We start from the raw sequence: 17,648 nt of genomic DNA on the forward strand, positions 1-17,648 counted from the left end.
AAAAGATTTATAAGTAAAGGAAGAGTCATAAAAAAAACTGATTCACAAAGCGTCAACTTATAACACCGTAAAATTTAGCATATAGGTACTTATACATAATGTAAAATTATTTATTGATTTAAATGATGCAGTAAATAAATTTTTGTTTGAATGAATATAATTTACAATATTTATGTAACATTGCATTTATTTCATACAAAAACAAAATTATTACAAATATTTTAAAGGTTGATAAAATTTTTAAAAAAGGTACAAGGAAAAAGGATTTTTTCATTTCCAATTTTAATAAAAAACATTAAAAAAATACTCATTGTTCAAGTCATGTCAAAGAATTGAAGGAAAATAGCTGAACGCTAAGCTAAAAAGCTTTATATAATATTACTAATTTAGATTTTACGTATACTAAATTATTTAAATATAATGATTAACATTTGTTAGCCTCTCGTATTTGGGACTGATTTCTTATGTACGTAATGTAAATATGAGAATTATCTAATAATAATAACAAAATAAAAAGCTGGATGAACGTGGTAAAGTGCGTTCTACGCTTTGCTATCTATCATAAAAAAATATACTATAAATATTGGTAAATTGCTCATATATATATTTGGACTCCTTCGGTAATATATGTTATTTAATAAAACTGGTACAAAGTTCAATAGATATGACTCCCTATAACGGAGCGTCTGAAAAAACTCGGGAAACAATGAGATGGTTACTAAAACTGTTTCGTCTCGAAGATGTCGAAGATTTGGCCCTAATCTGTGCTTCCTGCCTTTTGACAACAAACTCACTACGATTCTATCATAAATATTATCACAATCTCTTTGTCTAACAGAAAGTATCGATCGATCGATTCGGTTAAGTCTTTGGATAAAATTCTACACTACATAACTAGAGAAAAAACATTTATTTTCTTATAGCAAACTTCAATCTTTTGCTATAATACGAAGGATAGCATTCGTTGACTCTCCGTGACCTGGGTTTAGGTAATTGTCAGCTATCCCCCTCCAGGATATTTTCTATTTTCTCCGGGTTGATCTTCCAAAATCTCACCTTCCCCCCGCTGCAAAATCACAGGATTTAGGAAAAAAAAAAACAAAAAAATAAATAAAAATAAAATAGGCATTTTCTGTACGAAACTACAGTCAAATTACACGAACAATGGAACGAGAAATTATAACACAAATACTGAAAAAAGGTACTGTGGAAAATGAAAAATCGATTATCGAAATAGTATGTAAAATTATACACATCATGTTTTATTAGCAACACATCAAATATTACATAAATGATGATGATATGAAACAATGAGAAATAAATATATTGATAAATTTTAATACAAAAATGAAACACTTGTAAAGGACCAGATCTTTGAGTAACTAATTAGAGAATTTTTAATGTGAACACGACTAGTTTTGAGAACTAAATATGTCCTCGAAACAAGTGGTGTTTACATTAATAAACTTAAAAAGTGTCCATACACAAGTGTTAAATTAAATCATCCTGTTTTTCCACAAAGTTTGTGCCAAATTGATAAATATTAAGTTCAAAAAGGATTGTCATTAAAATTATTAAATTTAATGAATCAAAAGTTTAAAGCAAAAAAAGTTATATTATTTAAAAAAATGATTAAACAGTGAGTATTATAACAAATAAATAAACACATTAGTTGGTAAGCACAAATAGCGCAGACTTTTATGAATTAACGTAATTAGACGGTGATGACAAAAGCTTTGCGGTGGTAATGAATGAGTAATGGATATTAGAAGAAATAAAAATGAATCGGGTGGATTGGTAGAATATGAATTAGATATAAGGGCAAAACAACTTGTAAATGGCATGCAGTAAATGCGCAGTATCAACATGCAAGAGCGTAGATAAATATGTAATACGAAGTTTTTTATAATAGGTCGGGTGTGGTGTGCACGCCAGAAGCGTGGTTCTAACATTTTCACATGAGTCAAATGGTTTAAAAGAATCATTGCGTGACCATCGCTCAGGAAGGTGTCCTGCCCAACATCTGGTACTATTGAATAAATTTTAGAGTGAAAAATCACTGTATGTATTTATTTGGCGTTTAATTTGTAGAACTCCATTTTAATTAATGTTTTAATTGTTAAATAAAATGTTGTATTTTATTGTTAAAAAACACATGAAAATTAATATTGTGACAATTGTTTCGCCTAGTTATGGCATTTTCAAACATTCATTTAAAAATGCCATAACTAGGCAAAAAAATTGTCACAATATTAATACATGTGTGTTTTTTAACAATAAAATATAATTTAGTAGGCTGAAAAAATCTGTGTTTGATTTAACAATTAATACGCTTATATTTATTTACCCCCCGCTGGGAATCGAACCTGGGACCTCCAGAATGGTGGCCGAGCGTGCTGACCATTTAACTACGGAGGCGGACAGTACTAGTATATACGAAAATGAATTTCTTAATATTTCATATACTCGTGGTTTGAAAATTGATTTGAAAATTGCTTTTTTGCAGGCATAAATTAAGTATTTTTAAGTAATGTTTTACTTAGTAAATACCACTATTTCTTAAAATCTACTGTGACACATGTTTCGATGCATTCCACATCATTTTCAACCACCGTAAACGGTGCTTGAAAATGAAGCGGAATGCATCGAAACACGTGTCACAGTAGATTTTTAGGAATAGTGGTATTTACTAAGTAAAACATTAATTAAAAATGGATAGATTTTACCACAAAGTGACTGCCGAATCAATTAACGAAAATAAATTAAGTAATTTCAAAATTTTTTGCAGGCAGCGAAAAGTGGTTTGTACATACTTCATAAAAATATAAGAAAGTGATTATTATATTATGAAGTGACCTCAGCGAAAGCGAAATGAGATTTCTGAAATTGATAAATGAGGTTTCTCAAGTTGATCGGAAGTGGAAGCGGACAAGACAAGGCGGCACACAGAAAACATTATAGTAAAATGATAACAACCTGCGGTTACACTGTCAGAGGGGCAAAATGCACGGAGGGGGGTCAACAAGACTTGAGGTAGTGGAGGTAACACCAGGTGATGTGCGAGACATGCATACACACAAACAGGAAGAGCCATACACTAACCGAATCCAGAAACCGAGAACTGCAAATCATTTCAACTCGCAATCACGGTTCATTTTACAAGAAAAATACATAATTATCGAAGTCATTTGCGGTCAGTATCTATTTCCGTATTTTGGTCAGTTAATTCAGTTTGTATATTTGATATTGAGTCAGTGACACATTGACTGTTCTTATTATGATTGAAGACCTGTACTGTACTGTACGGTCAATACATATCTATTTCTGACACATTTAAAGAATTAAGTCTACCCTACCAAACCTGACCACAAGTAAATTATAATCACGTTTAAAAAAAGCCATCCACCTTTATAAATATGTATGTAATGATTATTACTGACCATTTATGAATGTCTTTAGTCAAATATAGTCTGGTTTATTTAAGAAATTTGATCGTAACTTTAAAAAATAATTTGAAGATATTAATATACTTTCATATTTTTAAAAATAAAATGTAGACAGGAATCATTCGCCAAAGAAAGATTTTGACGTTCTTCATTATAGGTCTGGCTCATATCAAAGCATCAAATAGATATGTGTATAAGAATATGATTAGCGTGACACTTATTTCCGTTTAAATTACACGCTTAATAGCAAAATGACCTAATTAAAAATTATGCAAAATTTCAGTAATGTATGATATAAACACTGACATCTTGCAATGTTTGTCAAAATTTATAAGAACATCAATTCATTTATGTAATATTGTTTTATTAAACAAATTTATTTTTTGTTCAAATTTTGATTTAGGTGAGTTTTCAGAAAGTGTTTGATCTATGTATATATCTTGGAATACTAGAGCAGAAATTTAAATACAAATAATTATATGGATTGAGTAAAAGTATATATAATTTATTGTATTTTAATACAATTGACAGCTTAATATTACACGTAATACGTAATAGTGAAGAAATAGTGTAAGAATAAAAAATAAATACATTTTTATATTTTATATGAAAATATATATGTAGACTCTATAATTAATGCACGGAGTGTATACAAAATATGCTAAAAATTATCTACAACAAATACTTGAAGGCAATGCCAAAACAGGTTAAAAACCAAACTGATAATTTGGATTATTAAATTCAACAAGCATGCGATAAACGAAGCGAAATAAATCCAAGGTCTAGAGTGCGCGAGGGTGTACAGAATGTATGCCAAGTAAGCGATAAAGCACAAAACCAAAGAAATGTAAATGAAAAAGTGAAAAGGAATGAGAGAGGATTTGGCATTTAGATTAGGATTAGGGTCGGGTACGATTCATTGCTCCGCCATTGGACAACGCCATATCTTCACCTCACCGCTACTGCAAAACCAAAATACCCCAGTCATATATAACGAGACAAATTAAACAAAAACAATCGTCAAGGATTATTTTCTTACGATTTAGTAAACAATTCTTTCCAATACTGAAATTACAAGAAACAACATGAATAAGTACAGAGTATGGAATGAATGATGATTATATTATACCAAATAAGTCAGTGCAAGTATATGATTGGTGTGATATAAAAATCGTATAAAGAAAATAGTAGTTTTACTTTAGGAAGGTGAGCAAAACATTTCATGGAATGATGTATCATAAAATTGAATGCTGTTCAGTGCCTTCTATATCAAATACAAGCCGTGATATTGATTTAGCAATATCGCATGAACTGTTATTGATAGACTGTCATAGTCACATATTACGAATCGAGTTGCTAAACCTAAATTTCAGCGCGTAATTTCATTTATTATTTAGGAGGCATCAATGCATTGAAATCATTCAGATGCAATATTTTTAAATAATTTCCATTAACATATCGCTCACTCCTTTCAAGAACGTCATAAATAAAAAAACTTGATTTTTCAGGAGAACGTTTTTAAAGTTTAAAAATATAATACAATGTATTAAAAATAAATATCAAGTTACTTATTGAACTTTTTACTGTGCAACAGATGTTTTAGGTAAAACCTGAAGGTTTTTTCTCCATTTGAAAAATATTTAGTATATTTAAAAAATAATTAAACAATACCTTTTCTTCAAAATGTAAATACAACACTTTCTGCCCTGTAGCGGGTAAATATTAAATTAAAAATATGCCTCTTTTGCTGGGATATAGTACATTTTCTGGGCATACTGAAATCATGCACAAATGAAAATTGTCGATTTTTGATTTATGACGTTCTTGAAAGGAGTGAGCGATATCATGTATTTACAATGATTTTATCAAACAAGAGACAAAATCAACTATTGACTCAAGTTTTAGATCATGTCAGAGCGGGTTCTGCTAAGACTTACATACCTTATAGGGCAGTTGTGCGGTGTGATACTGAAATTATGCTGTGCATCAATTTATGTGTTCCCGTTAATAAGTTAGTATCAGAATTGATTATTTCACATTCGAATACAATCAACCTGCCAATAGTTGCACAAGTTGCAGAGGAGTTATCACTTACTGAAAAATGATCTTTAGACCATGATTCCGAAGGGATTTTCGGAGCAAATTTTTTTCTACTCAGAAAAAATTGTTTTAAATGAGTTGCCACATTTAAATGCTTCAATATTTTTAAATTGTGGTTTTAAGTTTAAAAACAGATGAACCCCTAACTGAAATATTAAACTAAATTTAAAATGTTCTAACCATTTAACCAAGTAATTTTTAACCATTAAAACGAGGTTGTTATAAATTTACACAAATCGACTTAGTAATTTATTGCAATATATATACTGAACTGCCTTTTCAAACGAATTCGAAATAACATCAAACAGATAAAAATCAAACATTCATTTCACAATGCATACTAGTGATTTGGGATTTCCTACATTTTCTGAAATATTAAGTCCTTAGTACTATGCAGAAGGGGGCTAGAGCAAAGAAGTCTATTGTATTATAGTAAAAAAAATTGCTACCTTTGATTGACATAAATCAAAGTATTTTTTAAATAAAATGGATATACTTTATGCAATAATAAATTTTATTTAAGATATCCTGTACTCACAAATGTAAGATTTAAGTTTTTTTGAGAAGACGTATTAATGGAAAATTTATTTTAGATAATAAGGTATAAAAGTAATTGAGACCTTCCTTTTGACATTTTACAACCAGAGTCAATATTCAATTTGGGTTCTAGAATAGTCCGTTGACTAAATGCAAACAACCGAGGAATAATTGAGTGCTGATGATACTAACTTGGAAGCGGTAAATATCTGTGTGGAGTTGGTGGCCACGTCGTTGATGGCGGAGGTGTCCCCTTTGACCTGAGCCAGGAGGCGACAGGAGGCCGCGTCCCACAGTTTGAGTTGCCCCCCGCGGCAGCCCGAGGCGAGGAGGCGCCCGCCCCGCAGTAGCGCAAGCCCCATCACCCAGCCCTTGTGAGCATTGTATACAGTCTGTAAACAAAACATTCAATCAGACCCTTCCAAAAGAATACACAAACTTTAATGTGGAAACAAAGCTTGTTAACACCTTGTTTGCGGGAAACGCTTAATCCTTTCAATGCCGGAAGGTTTTAATACAGCCGTACCCAGCAGGCCGTGATTTTTTCAACAAAAATGTGAAAGGTTTTTGAAAGATGAGTGTAACTTTGATAATATCGGTAAATTGTAATATTTTAGTATTTCTTTAACTTCCTAATAGATGTCTCTATCTATTCTAATTGAAAAATATGTCTATTGGATTTGATATTGGCATGCGACAAGCTCAAATGTTTACGCATTAATTTTGTATGGCCGGCCTGGCGAGCACGGAATTGGAGAACGTGTTAACACGCTCATGGCAGCAAGCCGGTTAAAACCGTCATTTACATACTGTTGTTGGAAACGAGAGATGCTTATACTTTTGACTTTTGGTAGAGCACGAGACACCAAAAAACATTGTACAGATCAGAATTGGGTTGTTTGTGAGCATTGTATACAGTGTGGAAACAAAACATTCAATTTAAGCCTTACAAAAGTATGGACAAACTCTAATGTGCAAATAAAGTTCCGCATCAATACATTATTGCGGAAAATACTTAAAAGCATCTTTTACATACTGTTAATAGAGAGCGAGAGACGCTTATGAGCGTTCTATTTACTTACTTTTCGTAGAGTGCAAGATGTAAAAAAACATTATACAGATCGGAATCCGGTCTGTGGTTACTTGTGATTAGTTTATGATCCTAATTATGTAGTATAATATAAGTAGGATCGGGGCCAATGAAAAAACCGCCCGACAACAATTTGTCAAGAAGCATGAACAGATGTTACATAGACTTACAATCAAGTGCTATCAAATTCTTATTAAATGTCAATCATGGGTAGATGTTGAATGTTACAATTGTATTAAGTACTTACTAAACCAGCCTATGACAGATCGTAATCCCTGTAAATACCCAGACTTCCAAATTCTTCTTCATCTTTGTTGCGATATCAATAAAAAATGTGATTTATTTTAAAATTTAACTAAAAAACTTGATTGCTTGTGTTCCTTTTGCACTTTAGAGAATCTTCGAATGAGATGGTAAAGTTGTAAAAGTAAAACACTTGTTTTTTACCACTTGAGTTAATTTTATTAAAAGGGCTAATTTCGAAAGTTATGCTTCTATTTTCAGCTCTAAATATAAACAAGTTTATAAAGTAGTTTTAGTTCACAAAGTAAAGGCTGAAACAATGAATGAGGCAGTAAAGGTTTAACTTCTTACATGCGGAGCATCTTGGGAGCTGAGATGCCATCTCTTGATGCTCGTGTCCCTAGATCCGGAGAAGAGGGTGTCATCCCCCAGGGCAAGGCACTGTACGCCGTCGTAGTGGGGCGGCTCCAAGTGCAGGCGGGGGACTCCGGCGCTGCTCGACGCTCCACCGCGCACTTCAAACACCTGAATAGACAAAAGATAAAAAACACTTTTACTTTATCCACAGGCGTTCTTAACAGTGATAAAAAAAAAAAAAAAAAAAAAAAAAAAAAAAAAAAAGTGATAACTTGAGGATGAGGAGAGCTAACCCCAACACAAAGATGATAAGTTGATAAGTCTACAAAGATGATAGTTGGGATGGAGTGAATTCAAACTTATTAAAAAAAAATTTAACACTTGAATATACCACTTAATGAGTTTTATTTTCATATATGACTAGTTTCGAAAACTTACCGATGTTTTCATCTTTTAGTAAAATTCTTTTTCATATTTTTTTTTTTACCAGAAGATGAAAACATCTGCAAGTTTTTGAAACTAGTCGTATATATAAATAAAACTCAGTAAGTGGTATATTCAAGTGTTTAATTTTTAAAAAATAATCAACATGTCATTCCACAAAGTTAATGCCGAATCGATAAATAATATAATTCAAACTTAAATGAAATTACTTTTTTATTGTAGAGGTTGATAGTACAATAGTTAGGTAGATACTTTGATATGTTTTGTTTATTGTTTTAATTATTTTTTGTTATTGCCAAATTGCTAATTTATTAGAGTGTATGATGATTTTAAATGCCCAAAGATTTATGTACCACCTAGTTTAAAATGTGGATATTTAACATGATTTTAAAGTACTGCGTACAATGACATTAATCATTGCTATAAATGAATATATTATGATGTAATTATGCAATTATCTTAAATCATAAGAAGTAATTCTGACCATAATAACATAAAAGACAGACATGAGAATACAATATTGCATGTCTGATTTGAGTAATTATGTACTCAGTTACATGCAAGTTACTTGAGTGACTTTTAAGGATGTAATGTGCTATATTTTAAATCTTAATCAAATTACCGGTAAGCAATGTGAATTACCATGTCATATAGATAAGACAATGAAAATGGTTATTCAAAACAATTTGTTTGAAGGCTTACTTTGTATGCAATCAGAAACTAATGTTAACACTAGTGCTGCAAGTAAAATAAGTCAGCATCATAAGCGCAACATGGGGACATTATTTATATTTTTGTTTAGTGTTTACAATGTTCGAAATCTGCTATGTTTATTGCAACTGAATCGAGGAATAATTTCATTTGCATTAGCTGTATAATGTAAAGCTTGTACCAGCAGCTGACTTCATTCTCCTTGTAAGGGCTTTTCACGATACGCTTTTGTAATTTCACAGTAAAATCTAGCTCGTGGATTTTAATAAAACAACAAATATGATATCTAGATAATAAGGGTATATTTAATGATTTATTTCACAATGTATCTAAATGCCTTATAAAAAAAAAACATGAAGAAAACTACAAAATGAAAAAAATATAATGTCAAGTTACTTTTTAAAAGACGAATTACCTAAATCTTCTCCTTATTGTGCCACAAAGGTAGGCAAACATCATGGTGACTTTTACTTTTTCTGCAGCCGCTTTAAACAGCGACTCAGTGCTACAGTAGAACCACTTTCTCAAGTTTGTACGCCAGGATAAACGTCTTCTTTCTATGCTGTGTTTATCGTTCACTTTGCCATGTAATAAAATACATACTACATACATACTTTGTATTTCTCTCTTCTCATATACCTAAAGTACTCTAGTTTCTTTTCTGTATTTAAAATATGACTAAATCTAAAATTCTTAACATAATAAAGATCTACCTTTCTTGGTTGGCTATTCAGCCGACCAATCAATTGGTTCTGCACTTACGAACAAATGGTCGATGTGGCTAAATGATTTGGTACGTAAATTCGTATGCATTCCAAGATGCTCGGATTATAAACTATTATACAAAAATACAATACCTTTATGTAATGATCTTTGGATCCAGTGACAACTATATCGTCCACGTCAGTTAGCGGGCCAACAGCCAGACACATGACGGCAGCTTGGTGACCAGTCGTGAGCTTGTTTGTGCACTCAAACCTGCAAACGAATTGCAATATGTCATATTATTGATATTTAAAGCATTTACTTACTGGTTTATCATTTTTACTATTTTTTATAAAAAGAGACGGGTACGTCTTAAAACCGGTAAACTAAAATCTTAGTGAGTGGTCATATTCTAACATTTTAGTAAAAAAAAAGTACACAATGTCACATTAATATTTTTTTTTACAAAAATTAGTGATGAGAGTCTCATGTAATAAAAGTAATACGTACGTGCGCAGATCCCAGATTCGAACTTTATCATTGGACGTGGTGTAAAGAGTGCTCCCTTGTTTATTCAGCATGATGTCATATATCTGACTCTCTCCGGCGGGAAGGTGGACTGATCGAGACACCGCGGCTAGTGGCACAATACTGCTCTGCGTAATACCAGAAGAGCTGTAAGATTAAGAATGTAGCATTAAAATGAGCTAGAATGAAAATCAAGGGAGTGAAAAATCAAATGAGTTGTGAAGGATGTGTAAACATGTTGTGTATACATGTATATTATTAACACATTACTGACATAAGATCATCTTAATGGACACTCACCACAGAGTCTTGATAGCTCTAACAGGAGAGGTGCGCAGATCCCAAACCCTGACATAAGCACCAGACACACTGAACACGAGGCGTGTGATCGGATCGTAGCGGACTGCCACTACGTTGTTGGGGTGACCGACCAGAGTATGCTGGACGCTTCCTGTAGTTAGATCCCAAACTTTCACTGTACGATCTGAAAAAGACAAAACATTGAGAGAAGGACCATACCTTTCAAAGAGTATGGATATGCCTGCATTGCTCCTGTTTTCTTATACGGTTATGAAACATGGCACCTTACAAAGGCCCAGAGCAGCCCTGCACTTAGCTTTGAGAACAGGTGTCTACGAAGAATATTAGGTGTGTGGTGGTTTGACTTTGTGAGGAATGAAGAGATAAGGCGGAGGATGCAGGAAATCTTGGTTACAACTGTCGTCAAGATAAGGCAATTCAGTTGGCTTGGCTACATAGCCAAGCCAACTGAATTGCCTTATCTTGACGACAGTTGTAACCAAGATTTCCTGCATCCTCCGCCTTATCTCTTCATTCCTCACAAAGTCAAACCACCACACACCTAATATTCTTATAGTAGTACATACTCCGCATGCCTCCTGAGAGCCCATATCAAGTTTGCCTCTTTTACACGGTATTAGGTTCGCGCTGCCCAGGACGACCACTGCTGACAATTCATCGGCAGTTCTTGTCTGATCTTCGGGATGCGAATCTGACTTGGGAGGATGCAAAGGATGCAATAAAATTTTGAAATTGTTCATTCTGTTTCTAAATAAAAATGTGAAATACAGAGCATTTTCATACACCGAGATATCCTTTTTCTCTCTCATTTTTCTCAAAACACTCAATGATCTGAACGATTTCCTAATCCGAATGACCCACTGCACGATTTACATTCAAATAAGCGAGCTGGCACTATAATTTTGTGACATGAACCATTTCTATAAAGTTTTTTTTTGTGCAGTTGAAGTTTAATTATAATCAGAGTGCATATTTAAGAGACACGTGTAGTTACCAGCGGCAGCACTGAAGAGTAGGTCCTCCGTGGCGTGAAGAGAAAGGACGGCACTATTGTGTCCTTCTGCAATGTGGGTGCAGTGTAATAAGGCGCGGTCGACTGATTGGCTCTGAGGGAAACCAAATAAAGAATAGAAATAGAAGAAAAGTGTTGAAATAAACAAAATTTAAATATGCAAAAATAATAAAGAAGAAATTAATCACAAATGATTTTTTTTCTTCAAAGTAACGACATTTTAGAAGTGAATTCGAGGGTGACATTTTCAGTGTCAATTTACTTCAAAAATAGTATTCTAGTTAACCCACACAATTGACACAATTTTAATGTATCTCATGTACTCATCATAGGTAAGTATATACAATATTTGCAGGGTTCCAAGATCAATTGTTTTTTTTAGATTGTACTTTGCTTAAAACGTGGCGTATTTACACATACCATTAAATGAAAATGGATTAACAATTAAAAGAAATATTAAAAAAAAAAATAGTGATTGGGTTATAATATAGTCTTGCTTGGAATAATAAAAAAAATATGATTTCTTTAGAATTTAAATTTTAGAATAAAATCATACTTTGTTACGAGTCTCCATAAAAAAAAGTATGGACATAAATGAACGTCGGTGCGAATTTTCCTCAAAGGAATATTGGTGTTCATGAACGTCAAAGTCCATCTGTCAGTTGGTATGATATAACTTGTATAGCAATGACATCTGTGGATATTGGTTTATAATTTTGTCATGTGTTTTTTATTATTATTTTTTAATTTATTATTTTTACATAATTTCTATCTTCGTAATACATAGATTTTGTGAATTTTTTTTCATGTATAAAGAACCCACTCACATCAATTATTGTACTCCCGGAAAGTCTAAATTTAAAGTGAATAAACATTTTTAGATATTTTAATGTTACCTTATTGACAAACTCCTTAATAACGCCTCCGACAGAGTGATCCGGCTGGATGGTGTTGCCAGTGAGTCGGCTGAACACGTTGTCGTCTCTGTTCCCCGCTCTGCGGTTGGCCGGCGGGGAGCCGGGGGGCGTGGCGGAGTCCAAACCCGCGTCCCTGATTGGTTAGTGGGCGCCAAGCATTATTAGTTCACAAGCACGGGCATGTTAGGCGGCCAACGCGGAAATGTTACGTTAATGTTTAAACTTCAAGCCAATGTTCATTGTGAATCGTTTTATGAGATGTTATACTGCCCCGTGATCGTTTATTGAGAAGATGAATGTTTTTGAAAATTAAATATACTTATTTCTTTATGAAAATAAAAGGAGAAGAAATGTGGGTGCATTTTAATAATTAATTTGGATTTATAGTTTTGGAAGATAAAATAATTGTGGATTTAATCATTATTAAGTTAATTTAATACCTTGTACGCATATCTTAGTTTGTATGTTATTATTCATCTCAACAATAGATGTCTCTAGTGAAGTTCTAGTGATTCAAGAATGATGTTTCAGAATTGATTCATATTTGTGGAACTTCCAAGAATTTGAGTAGTGTGGTTGTCAATAATGGGTAGAATTGGTGGATGTTACACGTGTGTAAAGTGATTACTTAAACCAGCCTATGACGGTCGTCAGCCCCGTAAATGCCCAGACTTTTATATTCTTCTTCATCTTTGATGAGATGTCAAAAAATAATATTTGTATTTTATGATTGTCCTAAGAGATGTCTCTGCAATAGATCTCTCTCTCTCTCTAACCCTTATCCACACCCCAATGGTGCATAGGGCACTGCATTATATAAACGCAGTGGTATCTTGATCACTAACACATGAAGGAAAGTTAATCAGTCCTCCGCTTCACGTACCAGTCCAGGGTAATATTAAATAAATATAAGAGTGAAAAAATCACTTATATTTATTTGACCCTCCCTGGGGATCGAACCCGGGATCTCCAGAACAGTAGCCGAGCGTGCTGACCATTACACTATGGAAGTGGACAATAGATCTCTTATTCATAACTTTTGCAAATTTAACTATAGGTGTATTTCATATGATAAGAGTTAAAGGTGATTTAATATAAATATAACAGAGAAAAATGACACATATATATTAAGATCTCACTGGGAATCTAACCCGGAACCTCCAGCACCGTGGCCGTTGGGTGGTTTAAGTGATCACTTGATACACTGTGTAACATAAATGTGGAATTGTTTGATTAGCTTTATTATTATTAATGTAACTGTTTTTGTTAATGTAATGTAATTTTTTTTTATACTATACACTTGAATATACCACTTGATGAGCATGTAATGTTTATTATTGTTAATGTAACTATTTTATTATTATTATATTTCTTAATGTAAAGCTGTACAATTACCGAAAAAAAAAAAAAAAACATTCACCATTCTACCCATGATTGACAGCCAAATTACTTAAAAATTTGGAAGATTTATTTATGCATTAATTGAAAATAAAGATTTGCTGCATGTTACTTCGTGGGTGATATATCGCTCACTCCTTTCAAGAACGTCACAAATAAAAAATCGTCAATTTTCAGTTGTGCATGTTTTCGAAATGCCTAGAAAATGTACTATATCCCCGCAAAAGCGACATATTTTTACAACATTTTGAGTTTGTCCAAATACTTGTTCACAAAATCTGGATTATCTCCAATTACAGGAGTTATTTTCATATTATTTTTTGACATCTCATCAAAGATGAAGAAGAATATGGAAGTCTGGGCATTTACGGGGCTTACGACCGTCATAGGCTGGTTTAAGTGATCACTTTACACACGTGTAACATTCACCAATTCTACCCATTATTGACAACCACACTACTCAAATTCTTGGAAGTTCTATATATATGAACCAATTTAGAAACCTTGTTCATGAATCACTAAAACTTCACTAGAGACATCTATTGGTAAGATTATAATCCAGGATTCGGATCTCACATACTAATATAAGAGTTTCTGCTTAATAAAAAGCTTCTTTACATCTCAACAATAGATGTCTCTGGTGAAGTTCTAGTGGTTCATGAACAAGGTTTCTAAATTGGTTCATATATATAGAACTTCCAAGAATTTGAGTAGTGTGGTTGTCAATAATGGGTAGAATTGGTGAATGTTACACGTGTGTAAAGTGATCACTTAAACCAGCCTATGACGGTCGTAAGCCCCGTAAATGCCCAGACTTCCATATTCTTCTTCATCTTTGATGAGATGTCAAAAAATAATATGACATATTTTTAACTTAATATTTATCCGCCATAGGGCAAAAAAAAGTGTTGTTTTTGCATTTTGAAGAAAAGGTATTGTTCAATTATTTTTGCAAATATACTAAATATTTTTCAAATGGAGAAAAAACCTTCAGGTTTTACCTAAAAAGATCTGTTGCACAGTAAAAAGTTCGATATGTGGATTGATATTTAATTTTGATATATTGTATTATATTTTAAAACTTTAAAAACATTCTCCTGAGAAATCAAGTTTTTTTATTTATGACGTTCTTGAAATGAGTGAGCAATATATGGTTAAAAAGAGGAATTTTTTACTATTAGCAGCTACCTTCATGAAATGTATGTATTGTGAGAAAAAATATTGAAATAAATGAACCCTCGTTTTATACACATTTTTAAAAGGTTTGTTTATATTTTTACAGTAATAAATAAAAAAAACGGGTATTTTGAGGTCTCCAATGATTTAATTTATTATATTTTTAAAAAATGCGCTCTTTACGCTCAGTTGCATTAAGTGTGATGAGTAAGTAGTAAGTGCCTGAAGTTAGAGTAAAAACAGTGTGAATTATTTTTTGACATCCCATCAAAGATGAAGAAGAATATGGAAGTCTGGGCATTTGGACGACCGTCATAGGCTGGTTTAAGTGATCACTTTACACACTTGTAACATTCACCAATTCTACCCATTATTGATTTTGTGAATTGTCAAAAGTAGCATTGACACTCTTTGAATTTTTTTGTGTTGTATTCTCATTGCCTGGTATTTATGCAGTTTTTAGTCTTATGGCAATCACCTCACTAATCCACATGCATTTTAACCATTTAATGCTTTTGAACGAGCAGTGTATATGGACAGGGCATATAACATAACAAACAACCGATCTGAGCTTGACAGTTGTCACTTGAAACTTTTTATTGGAATACATTGAAAATTCTTACGACCTAGTGACATATTTCCATTTTTTGCTGTTTTTTTTATTATAAAAGTAGGACTCATTTTATTTTACTTTGTATTCGGTTACTTTTTTTAATATTAAAAAAAAGAGAGAAATATTTGTGTTTTTATTGTTTATAAAAATACTTCAATTTCATACTATTTCTGTGAGCTTAAGCGGCTCATTATTATGAATAGGTATCAAATTGCGTTAGAGTGGGTTCAAACCCAGAAACTCTGACTCAAGAGTCCGCGACATTAACCACGGGACCACAAGCCGGACACATATTTTATTGATTCTGTTTTGTTTTTTAGAACTGGATAACTTTTAAATTATGTGAACTCTTTAAATAATAATTCAAATAACCTGATATTTTTAGATAGTTTTTGTGAAAAAAAAACCCCACAAATATGTATATTCACAACATATGAAATGATTCTAAGAATGCAGTCATCCCAAGAAAATGATTCAAAATGAACAATATGTAAGTAAATACAACACAACAGAAAAGTTTTATTGTATTATTCAGCTGGCTTTTAAACGTTAAACATTAAGTAAAATTAGAAATAAAACTGGTCTGGTAATAAGACTGTAAAATTAATAAATTAAAAGAATAAAACAAATAAATATTTAAAAAAAACATTTTTTATGTCTTTGTTACTATTAATACATCATGCATTTCCCAGGAAAACATCAGAAGATATCATAAAAAAGGCGAAAGTTATGTTTTTTTCTTTAACTAAATAGCTAACCATCATGCCGCTTTCCTATAGGAGTAGGCGGAGAGAACAGAACGCCACACCAATCTGTCTTTGCAAACAATGTTTGCCGCTTCCACATTCATGCATCTCCTCATACATAACGGCCTGATTATAACGACTCCTGACCTGACCACTTTCAACTATTTGAAATATTTGATCATGCCAAGTTTTCTTCGGGCTTCCTCTGCTTACCAACCACATTCGCTTCATAAATTTATTTTACTTTTTTTTTCATTCATCTGATTCACACGGCCAAACCATCTCAAGACACCTTTCTTTTTTAATCACTAATACTTATCTCAGCATTGCATTATTTTCTTATATCACCATTTGAACACGTAACATACTTCATATTGTCACACATTCATCCAAAAGATCGCAATTTGAGTGTATTCAGTATGTTTATATCATATATCCTTCTTTTGTTAACCCCATGGCTCACTTCCATATATTATTCCATACATACAAGTTTTTTTTATTTCTTAAATAAATAACAGTATAGTACATAATAGGTTTGTAAGATTTCATAGGTTTTATTTTAAAGTAAACAATAAAAAATTAAAGCATTAATATGCCATTGTGTAATATAAAAAAAACAATGTTAGCAAATGATATTTTCCTGATAAATGCTTTTAAAATTAGACCAGAAATATTTCTTTAAAAAAAACTGAAGATGCTTAAATACTGAAAATAAGATAAAAATATTAAATATATAGTTATAGAACACATATAATAGTAGAAAAAGATTATGGTAGGCTGGTGAAAGTGAAGTATTTGACAAAAAAATATACATAGATAAAAAAATATATAAACAAATAAGATAAAAAGAGATGATTATATTATGCAGAATAAATATATAGCGGATGTATTTAAAATAAAATGATTTTAATTATTTACAGTTTTTGAAATTTATTTTATTTGGTTCAATTTCATATTATTTCTGTGAGCCTAAACGGCTCATTATTAGAAATAGGTATCAAATTGTGGTAGAGTGGGTTCGAACCGAGAAACTCTGACTCAAGAGTCCGCGACACTAACCACGGGACCACAACTTGACACAACATTATACACTATGTAGGTCTGCTAAAAATTCTTAAAAATGGCTTTCAACATATAAATTGGCTAAAACGAGGTTTTCATTAGTTGTTGGCATTTATAGCTATTTAGCCAAGCTAAATGAATCAACTATGTATTCTGGCTTTATAGTTGTTCTGCTAAATAATGTTAATGTGTGTTTATCAGTATGTCATTGCGGGTGTATTTTTTAACCTTATTTCCTATTT

General features: G+C 32.2%; 1 protein-coding gene across 2 annotated transcripts in view; it reads right to left on the reverse strand.

Annotated features, from left to right (window-relative positions):
• The window catches only part of LOC148313876 (kinesin-like protein KIF21A), a 129,754-nt gene continuing 112,106 nt past the window's right edge, over window positions 1–17,648 (reverse strand). The window contains exons 18-26 of one of the 2 annotated variants that reach the window (XR_015837338.1): window positions 12,391–12,544; window positions 11,477–11,588; window positions 10,462–10,645; window positions 10,144–10,308; window positions 9,786–9,906; window positions 7,768–7,941; window positions 6,276–6,475; window positions 2,977–4,408; window positions 1–1,066 (exon numbers count right to left, since the gene is read on the reverse strand). Coding sequence is in view for 1 of the 2 variants with exons in the window: in XM_088257630.1 (XP_088113756.1) it covers window positions 997–1,066; window positions 6,276–6,475; window positions 7,768–7,941; window positions 9,786–9,906; window positions 10,144–10,308; window positions 10,462–10,645; window positions 11,477–11,588; window positions 12,391–12,544 (1,180 nt within the window). In the remaining variant the exon portion in view is untranslated. The remainder of the gene's footprint in view (window positions 1,067–2,976; window positions 4,409–6,275; window positions 6,476–7,767; window positions 7,942–9,785; window positions 9,907–10,143; window positions 10,309–10,461; window positions 10,646–11,476; window positions 11,589–12,390; window positions 12,545–17,648) is intronic. The other variant, XM_088257630.1, reaches the window with a different exon arrangement.

This window comes from Brachycentrus maculatus, unplaced genomic scaffold (genome assembly GCF_059751285.1).
Source record: "Brachycentrus maculatus isolate JH-2025_06_01 unplaced genomic scaffold, ASM5975128v1 h1tg000005l, whole genome shotgun sequence".
In the NCBI taxonomy this organism is placed as follows: domain Eukaryota; kingdom Metazoa; phylum Arthropoda; class Insecta; order Trichoptera; family Brachycentridae; genus Brachycentrus; species Brachycentrus maculatus.